The sequence below is a fragment of the Fusarium tjaetaba genome, assembly GCF_013396195.1.
Source record: "Fusarium tjaetaba strain NRRL 66243 chromosome Unknown NRRL66243_c0000464, whole genome shotgun sequence".
NCBI lineage: Eukaryota > Fungi > Ascomycota > Sordariomycetes > Hypocreales > Nectriaceae > Fusarium > Fusarium tjaetaba.
In genome coordinates, this window is record NW_023501660.1 from 11,811 (window position 1) to 22,120 (window position 10,310).

At 46.4% G+C, this 10,310-nt stretch overlaps 8 protein-coding genes across 8 annotated transcripts in view; 7 read left to right on the plus strand and 1 right to left on the minus strand.

Annotated features, from left to right (window-relative positions):
- Positions 1-862, plus strand: part of FTJAE_13746 (choline dehydrogenase) — a gene marked incomplete at both ends in the record, with an annotated part of 1,786 nt that extends 924 nt beyond the window's left edge. The window contains 2 exons of the mRNA XM_037346920.1: positions 1-37; positions 94-862. The exon at positions 1-37 is cut by the window's left edge and continues 688 nt beyond it. Coding sequence (XP_037199227.1) covers positions 1-37; positions 94-862 — 806 coding nt within the window. The remainder of the gene's footprint in view (positions 38-93) is intronic.
- Positions 863-1,461: 599 nt separating this feature from the next.
- On the plus strand, positions 1,462-1,776 carry FTJAE_13747 (uncharacterized protein; the record flags this gene model as incomplete). Its single annotated transcript, XM_037346921.1, has 1 exon — positions 1,462-1,776. One exon carries the CDS (start codon positions 1,462-1,464, stop codon positions 1,774-1,776), a length of 315 nt encoding a protein of 104 aa, XP_037199228.1.
- A 654-nt stretch (positions 1,777-2,430) lies between these two features.
- FTJAE_13748 (uncharacterized protein) lies at positions 2,431-2,700 on the plus strand (the record flags this gene model as incomplete). The annotated part of the gene is made up of 1 exon (XM_037346922.1): positions 2,431-2,700. The coding sequence occupies one exon, from the start codon at positions 2,431-2,433 to the stop codon at positions 2,698-2,700; it is 270 nt and encodes an 89-aa protein (XP_037199229.1).
- A 582-nt stretch (positions 2,701-3,282) lies between these two features.
- FTJAE_13749 (uncharacterized protein) lies at positions 3,283-3,669 on the plus strand (the record flags this gene model as incomplete). Its single annotated transcript, XM_037346923.1, has 1 exon — positions 3,283-3,669. One exon carries the CDS (start codon positions 3,283-3,285, stop codon positions 3,667-3,669), a length of 387 nt encoding a protein of 128 aa, XP_037199230.1.
- A 1,700-nt stretch (positions 3,670-5,369) lies between these two features.
- On the plus strand, positions 5,370-5,903 carry FTJAE_13750 (uncharacterized protein; the record flags this gene model as incomplete). Its single annotated transcript, XM_037346925.1, has 1 exon — positions 5,370-5,903. One exon carries the CDS (start codon positions 5,370-5,372, stop codon positions 5,901-5,903), a length of 534 nt encoding a protein of 177 aa, XP_037199231.1.
- Positions 5,904-6,749: 846 nt separating this feature from the next.
- FTJAE_13751 (uncharacterized protein) lies at positions 6,750-7,193 on the plus strand (the record flags this gene model as incomplete). Its single annotated transcript, XM_037346926.1, has 1 exon — positions 6,750-7,193. One exon carries the CDS (start codon positions 6,750-6,752, stop codon positions 7,191-7,193), a length of 444 nt encoding a protein of 147 aa, XP_037199232.1.
- Positions 7,194-7,684: 491 nt separating this feature from the next.
- FTJAE_13752 (uncharacterized protein) lies at positions 7,685-8,110 on the plus strand (the record flags this gene model as incomplete). The annotated part of the gene is made up of 1 exon (XM_037346927.1): positions 7,685-8,110. One exon carries the CDS (start codon positions 7,685-7,687, stop codon positions 8,108-8,110), a length of 426 nt encoding a protein of 141 aa, XP_037199233.1.
- A 1,227-nt stretch (positions 8,111-9,337) lies between these two features.
- On the minus strand, positions 9,338-10,018 carry FTJAE_13753 (methyltransferase; the record flags this gene model as incomplete). The annotated part of the gene is made up of 1 exon (XM_037346928.1): positions 9,338-10,018. One exon carries the CDS (start codon positions 10,016-10,018, stop codon positions 9,338-9,340), a length of 681 nt encoding a protein of 226 aa, XP_037199234.1.
- Between the last annotated feature and the right edge of the window lie 292 nt (positions 10,019-10,310).

Below are 10,310 nucleotides of genomic sequence, written 5' to 3' on the forward strand. Positions count from 1 at the left end.
TCCCGGCGTCGGCGAGAATCTCCAGGACCACCTCCGCGTCATGACTTCATACCAGCTCAAGCCTGAGTTTCTTTCCTTCGACGCCCTTCGAAGCAATGCTACCTTTGCCGCTGAGCAGCTTGCTCTCTGGAACGCTGGCAAGCGCTCTCTGTACGATTACACTGGCAGCGCGTATACCTTCTCAACATGGAAGCAAGCCCTCGGTAACGATGCCAAATTGGTGTCACTTGCCAAGGATGCTGCTAGTAAGGACGCTAGCAAGGTTGACAAGAAGAAGTTAGACTTCCTCAAGGATTCTTCTGTTCCCCAGGTCGAGGTTATTTTCTCTGATGGCTACACCGGAGTAAAGGGCTATCCCGCCGCCACATCTCCCCTCTTCGGCAAGGGCTTCGTCACTCTCATCGGTGTAGTAATGCATCCTCTCAGCCGCGGCAGCGTGCACATCAATCCCTCCGACCCAGCCGGCAAGCCCACCATCAACCCCAACTACCTCAGCAACTCTCACGACGTCGAGGCTGTCCTCCAAACAGTCAAGTACAATCGAAAGATTGCCAACATGGAGCCCATGCGCTCGATCTGGGTGGATGAGTATGAGCCTGGTCTGGATGTCAAGACCGATGAGCAGCTCAAGGATTATGTTCTGAGAACGACGCTTAGCATTTTCCATCCTAGCGGTACTTGCGCTATGCTTCCGAAGGCGGATGGTGGTGTTGTTGATGCTAAGCTTAAGGTTTATGGGACGGAGAATCTTCGTGTTGTTGATGCTAGTGTTATTCCTCTGTTGATCTCGGCGCATATTCAGACTGCGGTTTATGGCATTGCTGAGATTGCTGCTGAGCTCATCATCAAGGATGCGAAATAAGTATTATCAGTTAGACTTTAGATAGAACAGCGCACATCTTCACGGATTGCGCTTCAATTAATTACTTATCATTCTGAGGTTTTCGCCCGTGAACAAGTGGACGCCTCCGAGCGCCAAGTTGTGAGACTCGAACGCTCATTTCATCCTCTCAGCCCGAAAATGGTAGATTTACCGTATCTTTGTGTCGCTCGAGTGAGTCAGTGACAATTTGCCCTGAGCAGTCTTTCGTTGTCGATTGATGCGCAAAGAATTAGTCAATCACTGATGCCCAACGTCACGCAATCACGTTTCCGAGACACCTTCACTCTGTGATTGAAGTGCACACTCCCTTCTGTCGGTGACTTCACTGACTAGTGGTATCTACATCGAGTCAGCTTCCTCTGTGAATATGCATAGCAACCTGAGCATCACGGTCCTCGTGCCTCAGTGAATACAACACCATCTCGAGTGCGCGGCATCATCGCCCAAATGGCCGTCGACAAGATGCTCTCCGCCGCCGTCCATTTGCATCTTTCGTGCATTGCGAAGTCGAGGGCACGCTCCTCATCCACCTCATCACAAAACAACCGTCCCTAGACCAGTCGATCTTACCTCTCACGATGGCGATTCAGTACGTACACAACTTCTTTCGCCGAGATCCGAGCCGTCCACTCAACGACAAAAAGCTGGATCGCTTCGTTGAAAAGTCACGAGGACAGTACCAAGCCAAGTTTCTGGACGAGGAGAAGCAGTTCCTTCGGATCACTCGGACGTTTGTGGAGAGCAACAGCGTGGAGGACACAATTGACGACGTTTTCAAGGCAATGAAGAAAAGAGGACTCAAGAAATACTGGCAGCGGAGGCTCACTGTGACTGGTTGCGACCCAAATCGTGTCGAGGTTAAGCTTGCAGACCTGGAGTATTGGGAGATTTGATGGCCACGAGGAAAGTTGGAAAGAAGATGAACTAGACATCGATTGCGACGGCCTTTGGATGATCGACCGGAATCTTTCTTGGGTTTGGTGGATGCCCCAGGTTTAGACCCATCACAAAGAACGCTTGGCGAGGTACTCTTGGTACTGAGGATCGACCGAAGATTAGTTCTCGAAAGTCCCTTCAATACGTGTGAATGGAGTCTCATTGAGATACCTGAGCTGAATGTCCCTTCAATACACTCACCGATTCATGGCATGCACTGTCTCAATCTCCGTATAGCACTTGTGTTGAATGGCCGTGGGCGCAAGAATGGCAAGGAAAGCCAGTTTGCAAAAAGCTGAAAGGGATTAATTGCAATGGAGACTCAAGGTGAATCAGAGCATTCGGCGCTAAGCTGAACAGCACTGGCAGAACCACCATCGTCCTTTGAGACGTGACAAAGGCGGTTATTTACTTGTGATTGTTCATCCGCCGCGTCGAGATCGTCCTCATCACAGATGAAGCCAGCAACTTTTCCATATAAAGCTGACTCTTCCGCCATTTTAGTGCACTGTAAGTTCCCTGCGCCGATCTAAGCTCTCAGCAACAAGTCTCNNGCCGCCACCAAACTCACGCATATCCACACAATATGGGACCGAAGGCCTATGAGCAAAATGAAGACCCTATTCGCCCTGTTCATCCCCATAGCAGAAACCAAGCTTCTGATGTTCATCAAGAAGCATAAACTTCACCACCAGATGGATTTTTGGGATGATGGGTTTCGATTGACGATACCATTGGACAACAAGAGACCGCAAAAGGCACTGGCAGACCTGGCTGCGGAAATGGAACTTGGAGGATTGGATAAGTACTACGAATTTGTGGCGTATATTCCGACAGACATTCCGGATGAGTTCGATCGAAGGGTGTGTATCATCGACTAGACAAGTTGATTTGACATGAGGTCTCAGAAGTGCACAGCTGATGGCTGACATTACGCGTCTCGCACGCACGAGGTCCAAGAAGCGGTATCTGAATTTATTTACTACGGTTCTCTCGTAACTTGTTGTTTTCTCTTCACAATTGGTAGTGGTGATAGGAGGAAAGAGCCAGTTGGTCGATGAGAACATTCCTTAGTTAGTAGTCTCGCGACCAGGGCGGGTAATTTTGATTGGCTCTGCTGAGCATCAAATAATGATCAAGAGGTAGTTCTGAAAGGAACTTTTTAATTGAAATCGCATCACCTACATATCCCTCGAGATATTAACATAGTAGCATCGGAGGAGAAGGCAATGTTGAGCATTCTGCGCTAAACTATATCGGTCGGTGACTCGGAACAATCGTGGTTGTCCCCTGAAGTGTGAACAAGGTACGGTTTCCTTGGGCAACATCACTGTTCGGCAGCTAAGAAGATAGTATCCTTATCAGAGCCAACGTATATGACCTTGGTATATATAATTGACCGTCATCACCCTCTCAATCTACCCACCAATGATCAAACCATCCTTACACAACTCCAAGAAACCATGTCTGAACCAACTTCCATCTCCGGGCCCACACATATACACACAGTATGGCGCAAAAGGGAAAAGGAATTGAGCACAGCACAGAGACTCATCGGCATGGTCACACCCTCCCCAGAGAAGCAACTTCAGGAGTTTATTATAAAGCACGAGATACACTGGAACAGCCGATGGGATAAAGATAAAAAGCTTCGATTGACGGTACCATTAGGCGGCAAGAGTCCAGAGGAGACACTCGCAAATCTTGGCTATCAGATGCAACGTGAGGGATTGAATAAGTACTGGGAGTATGTCACGCAGGCTCTTACCGACGATCCGAATAAGGTCGACCCAAGGGTGTACAAGAATGATCAGGGTTTGCAAAAGGAAGCGCTCACAAATAAGTCGTGAGCCTTTTGCTACCCAGCCCAGTAAATTGGCGGTGGTGACAGGGAAGAGGATCGTTTTACCTGAACAGGCAGCCAAAGGCAATGAGGGTCACAATCATTGGTTCCAGTGAGCGCCAATAGTGATATCGCGGACGGTCCTGCTGGTCATATTGAATGTTAGCTCAATTAGAATCTCATCGTTTATATTTCCTCTTAAGTCACAAAGAACTCATAATTATCCCTGTACCGTCTGGTAAAATATTCAATTTGAAATCCGGATATCCTGCTCACGTTTCTCACAGCATCTCTATGTCCATCAATCACATGACTCCTTACACGTAACCAGTTGGTTTATAGCAACAAATCAGCAACGGCCTATCTTTCCTGTCAATTGCGCCTCTGAAAGCCCGGAGATTTGCGGCAGTGATGATAGCTCCTGTATATATGTGAATCGTGATACATCGCATACCTTCCGGTCTCGACATCACTGTCTGACAACCGACCGTATCACCGAGAATCTCCTGGCGCTCTTTAGATGGTATAAGACAGTTAGCTAGGCATTGTATTTCCGCTCAATCAACAACCGTGTCACACAAACACATCTACAACAAACGACTGCTAGCACCATGGGTGCAATGACTGCCAAGAAATTCCGAGAATGGTCTGACAGATGGAACGAAGACTTCAGACACTACTACTTTGTTAAAAACAACAATGGCTATTATCCATCATTATGTCAATTTGCCTCGAAGTATAAGGGCAAATATGAAGTCAACTTCGACAATGTGAAGGAAACTCTTCTCATTCTGTTACCCAAGGACGATTACTATCACAAAGACGCGAACACTCAAAAAGCAATTATAATGGAGCTTGGGAGAGCTATAGAAAATCAGATGCCGCGCTATTGGGTGAAGGATGAGGTGAAACACCGAGAAATGGAAGATCGCTTTGCACGGGAGGTGGAAGGGCACTACCAACAGGAAGATGCCAAAGTACAGAGATGAGGCAAATGATGAATTTCGCGAGAGCTTATCTGTAAAAAGAGGATAAAAACATTAGAAGTCAGTATGACTCTCAACTCGAATAGCGTATTAAGGCGAATCATCCTTCAGCATGACTCTTGACTTTATGGCATAACCCTAAGATAGCTAAGATCATCTCAAAGTACTTCGAAATTGGCCCACCCAGTGAGAGACACAAATGACCAGTGTAATAGAAAGACTCATCTGTTGATTAGAGTCACAATTGCTTTGAAGAATATCCAGTTAAAAGGGCACGCAAACCAGAAGGGGTCCGGGGGTCAAGCTGCACCACAGCAAAGGCAGTCTTCCATAGTCACTAAAGTTCTAACCGGCCGGGTCTGTAAGAATATGAGCGGATGCGAGGGATTGCTCTTGATTGAACATTCTCCGGGGCCCTTCCACTCTGTGGATCAAGTAGTCTGAAGCAATTGAAATGCGCACCGATTCCTGTTATTCACTATGAAGCCTTTCCACTATGAAGTTTCGAGTCTCTACCGTCTCACTGAGTGTTCCGAGCGATTTTCACGTCCCACTGGCTTGCAAAATAATCACTCTCGGTACTTACTGGAATGATATGCTCTTCACTACCTTTCTTTCCACAGGCATCCGTATATAGAAGAAGCTTTCAGCCTGCTCTTTCGGTAGACTCATCACACCATACAACAGATAACTGACGACAATACACCTGATCAGAAACGCAATGGAACCTCCTCATTTCAAACAAGGGCCGCCAACAAATTCTAGCGACCCATCGCCGCCATATACGGAGATCGCATCGCCCCCTCCATATTCGAACGTCCCATCTGCAGAGTATCTCAACGAGATGTTTAGATATTTCTACCTCCGCAACAGGAAGGACAGCTGCAAGGCTACTCTTGCTGATTTCCTTGCTAAAAATAAAGATTACACCTTTGAGCTTCACAACAATGATGAAAGCCTTTGGCTCGTGCTACCCGAAGATTCTTACATGTCAATGAAATTTGAAAAGCTTCGGAAAATACGCAGAAGGCTAGAAGATGCAGCGATCAAAGGAAAGCTTTTCCACTACTGGGAACGTGATGTGGAAAGGAATCAGTACGTTGAGCGGGGAATCGTAGAAGCGAAGTTGAGGAACGAGTACCAACAAAGGCTGGAGAAGGACAAAGAGTTCAGAAATATGGAGGCCACGAAGCCAGCCTCACTCATATCAGCAGAGCTTGACCGACGTGTACTTAGTTTGTTTATGGGATGGTGAGGCTATCGTGACTGCCGAGGTGGCTGAAGTCTTCAAGAAGCAGGCCACAGAAGCGAAATTATCAGTAGGAGAACAAAACACAGCTGGCTTAATAAAACAGATAGCGCCACTGAGCCTACTATGAGGAATCAATTCATTATCTGCAACGTTTGGCATATACTGGGCATCTGATCCATTAAACTGTTTTTCTCCTTTCAGTATAGTCTACTTCTAATCATGAAATGTGTCGTAAACAAGTTGACGAAGGATAGGCTCAAAGAGCTGATTTACTCATAGTTACGAGACTGCATCTGCAATGCGACATGCAATAAGGGTTTTCGAAAAGGACTGTGGGTAAATATTGCAGAAGACAGAGATCTAACGTTCCCTGGTATTGAGGGTTAAGTTATTACAGAAAGAAAGTAAGCGGATCGGTGTAAGTACACAATCTATCGTAGGAGTGCGACAGTTAGATCGTGCTGACACTAAGAGGCAACCAGATACAACTTTTGATAAAGATGTTAAGAGTTTGCAATTGATCCGTCACGTGAATCACTTTCAGCCTGTAGTGAGACGGAGCGTGAAAGATGAGAGTATTCAGCATTGATTAGTTGGGCTTAGTATTTGTATACATTGACTCTGAAACCCGGCAACTGACACAGCATCACCAAAACCCAAAGGTGTGACATAGATCGCCGTGGGCCTTTCAGGAATCACTGCTCCATTAACCTCAAGCAGTTTCCTTGTCACAGACTTCTGTGTGTCAGGATCAATCTAGATAATTGTTACCCAACATACTTCCGGTTCAGCCCACCAACTACCTTTACCCTATCACTTTATGCCAAACCACAAAAACACCAATTGATCATGGAAGCTACAGCTCCTCAAAGCACCTCTCAACTTTCCACAGAGGACGATCCAGTCAACGAAATGGATAGGAAGAGACATACTCCAATGCCTAGTTTTGTGAAGGCGATGCTTGTCACGTCTATCGAGAAGCACATGGCAGAGTATACCGTTGAGTTCATAGATAATGACCAGCGGCTTCACGTTGTGCTACCTCCCGGCGACTACCACCGCCTAGACACACATTGTGTTGCTCGCCGGGACTTGGAAAAGGCGATGCAGAAGACTAAGCTCTCCACGTTCTTTGAGGCAGAGAAGCCATTGCATTTCAAGAATTTGGAGATGCTGGCAAATATAACTAAACGCCATGTTGAAGATCATGCAGCTGTTGAGGCAGCAAGAAGGGAAGGAGTGCACACCTCCAAGAACGCAGAGCAAAACATGAGGATGGAACGAGGAGATTGATAGTATGCTCATAGAGCCCAGATTACGTATCAATACACAGAGGTGTGACTATAAGCATAAACACTCGCCAATCTGATACTACCGAAATGGTCGTAGCAGGCCATCAAACCTTAATAGAAATAATGGACTACGAAAGAGAACATCTGACTTTTATCTATGAGTTAAACAACAAAGAAGAATTAAACAGTCGTGTTAATGCAGGTGACAGGTCGTTTAAAAACTGCAAATTGGCAAACATCACATTTAAGAACAGAACCAGAAGGCCTTCGTTGCATTATTCACAATTACTCCAGTGTAAGAAGCACTTCAGAGAGTTGCGGAGAAACATCGCCATGAACAACGGAAGTCAGCACTGGTGTGATATTCATTGCAGATGTTCTTACACGCGGGGAACAGCACAGATTCAGAGGTCGCGCTTATCGTGATGCTGACAGAGCTTCCTAAGAGAGTCACAGTCTGTTGAACGTGCCGTAAGCCCCTTGTCACAAGCCATGCGTGTATCCTTCTCTCCCTACATAACAATCATTAACCATCCACTATATCCTGCTCACTCAACACCCATGGACATACCACTTGACAAACTACAAAGCGACGTCATCAGCAACGAACTCATCATGAGCTTCCTAATCCACGAGGAAATGAAGACTGACTACCAGAAGGAGACAAGGGAACTCAATAAGGCACTCAGGCATTGCTTTTATGTTAGAAACAGAAACGTTCCCCTAACTCCAGAGGCGATGGACTCACTAGAGTTCTCTATCCAGGAGCACATGGCGAAGTTCAAGGTTGAGTTTGAGGCCAACGATGAGAAAATCCACATCACGATTGGACGAAGATCTCTTGGGTCTCATTCGTCTTCATCAGGAACTTCGAGATGCTTTACACATAACAAAGATTTCAACCTTCTTCCGCCTTGACCCACGGAGGACCTTTGAGATTCACATACAAACGCTGAAGAAGCGCCTTTTACAGACTCAAAATAGGCACCAGAAATCCGGAGGCTTGGAAGAAGATATCAAAGAGCAACAAGAGGTCTTGTCAATTGTCGAGGCAGTAATAGTCGAAGTCCTTGAAAGTTCCCAGAAATGAAGCTTGCAACTCTACGATATGGATGAACATTAAAGGAATCCATCAAATTCGTTTTCTGCCTTGTTATAGAAACTCGGTCTGTCAATAGAGTGCTATGCGTTAACCTTCTTTTCGATAATTCGCATGGACTGAGCTCACTTCACATTCTCACTGTAACAGATCTAATTAGTATTGATGTATAGTAGAGTAATCGAATGTTTTCAATCGCCATTTGCGAGAATCAACTTAACAGGGTGCACAGATAGTCATCAACAATAGAATCCGTCACTGGCCAGTTGTGTTCAGCGTCGATGTCCTTCAACACAGAGAATACGCACATATTCACCGACAACCTTATGAGAGATTATCTTTATCACAGACGGTTTATGTATCCGTCTAGTCTATATAACCATCGCCAACGCCCGTTCTGGGACTCTCTCAACCACCATTCCCGTTTCCCCTCACTAAAGTCAGCTAGACACTGTGCCAAGGTACTCGTCATGGAGACCCCAACTTCTCAAGAACCCTCTGTACAAGAGCAATTAAGTGAGATAGCTCGACATTTCTATTATATGAGAAAGGCAGACGCCCGAATGTTTCTAGGCGCAAAGACTTTACTCAAGATGTCGATCCAAAAGCACATGTCGAAATACGAAGTGGAATTTCTGGAAAACGACCAAAGACTTCGTGTTTCAGTACCCCTAGATGTGATGAGGGAGGATTCTGAGGAGAGGTTTCGCCGCATAGGGGAAATTTCGGACGCTATGAGGAAGGCGAAGCTTTCAACCTTCTTCCGTCAGGATTCAATGGAGGAGTTGAAAAAGAAGGTTCGGGTAGGGCAGACCCGTGATTGAGGCCTCGAGAAAAGGAATGCCAGTGCAACTCAGGAGAGGAAAGAGCTCGAGGTTGCGCAGGATATGCTGAGAATACACGAGGAAGCAATGGAAAGACGGAAACGAATTGATGAAGCATGGAAGAGCTAAGACTCAAGATCTAGAGACATGCGTGTAGACGAGAGCATATGCGGGTTCGCAATACAGGATCCGTACTTCCAAGGTTAGGGTTAGGGTTAGTAATTATGTACTAACCTTTCTGGAAATAATCCATATAAACCTATCATCTGCATCTTCTTCCAAAACGGCATGTTGAACTTCCAGCCCAGCTTCTTCAGTCAACGCCTTCATGACGACTTCCTTCCCAAGCCCACTCCAAAACATCCATCCTTTTTCGTTTAGCCACCTCTCATTGATGATGGCTGACGCCTCATTAGTACCAAACGTTGACAGAAAGACACCACCTGGAGCAAGCCAACTACCGATTCGCCGTATCATCTCTCTCTGTTCTTCTTGTGGCAAGTGAATAATGCTGTACAGGGCGACGACTGCTGTGAGAGAACCAGGTTCAAAGTCTAGTTTCATCATGTCGCCGGGATGAAAGTCGACACGATCCTGATACGCAGCTAGGTTTTGTCGAGCGAGATCTAGTTGAACATCGGAGAGATCGTTGGCGTGCACGTGTACAGACGGTGCTCGAGCGAGCAGAGTTGAGGTGAAAGGACTTCCAGAACCGCATCCAAGCTCAAGGACTTGCTTCTTCGCTATAACACCAGTTGAAACTAGTTCTAGGCAGGAATGGAGAAGCTTGTCAAGATAAGTCAGACGAAGTTGGTTGTGGCGCGCTGTCCAGGTGTTGTATGCTGGTGCAATCGCGTTGTATGATGCAAGAAGGCGATCTTTCATATCAACAGGCGGCTCCATGGTTTCTCATGGTGGGATATTCGGCTTCGTGAGGGGTTATTCGTCCATCATATATGTAGAAAAAAGAGTTCAACAATGTAGGGAAGCAGTCAGTCTAATGAGTCATGCCGACCCCCAACGTAAGACAACCTCAGCTAGCGGTCACTAGTTTCGGTTCAACGTCGGCTACATCAAGCGTCAACCACAACGATAATACTTCAGCCCAACTCGAAAGGGGATTTGCGGTCAGACTATCGGCTATGGCAACTCATAGTGAACTGTGTATACTCCCCTCGGGGAGTAAGAAAACAGC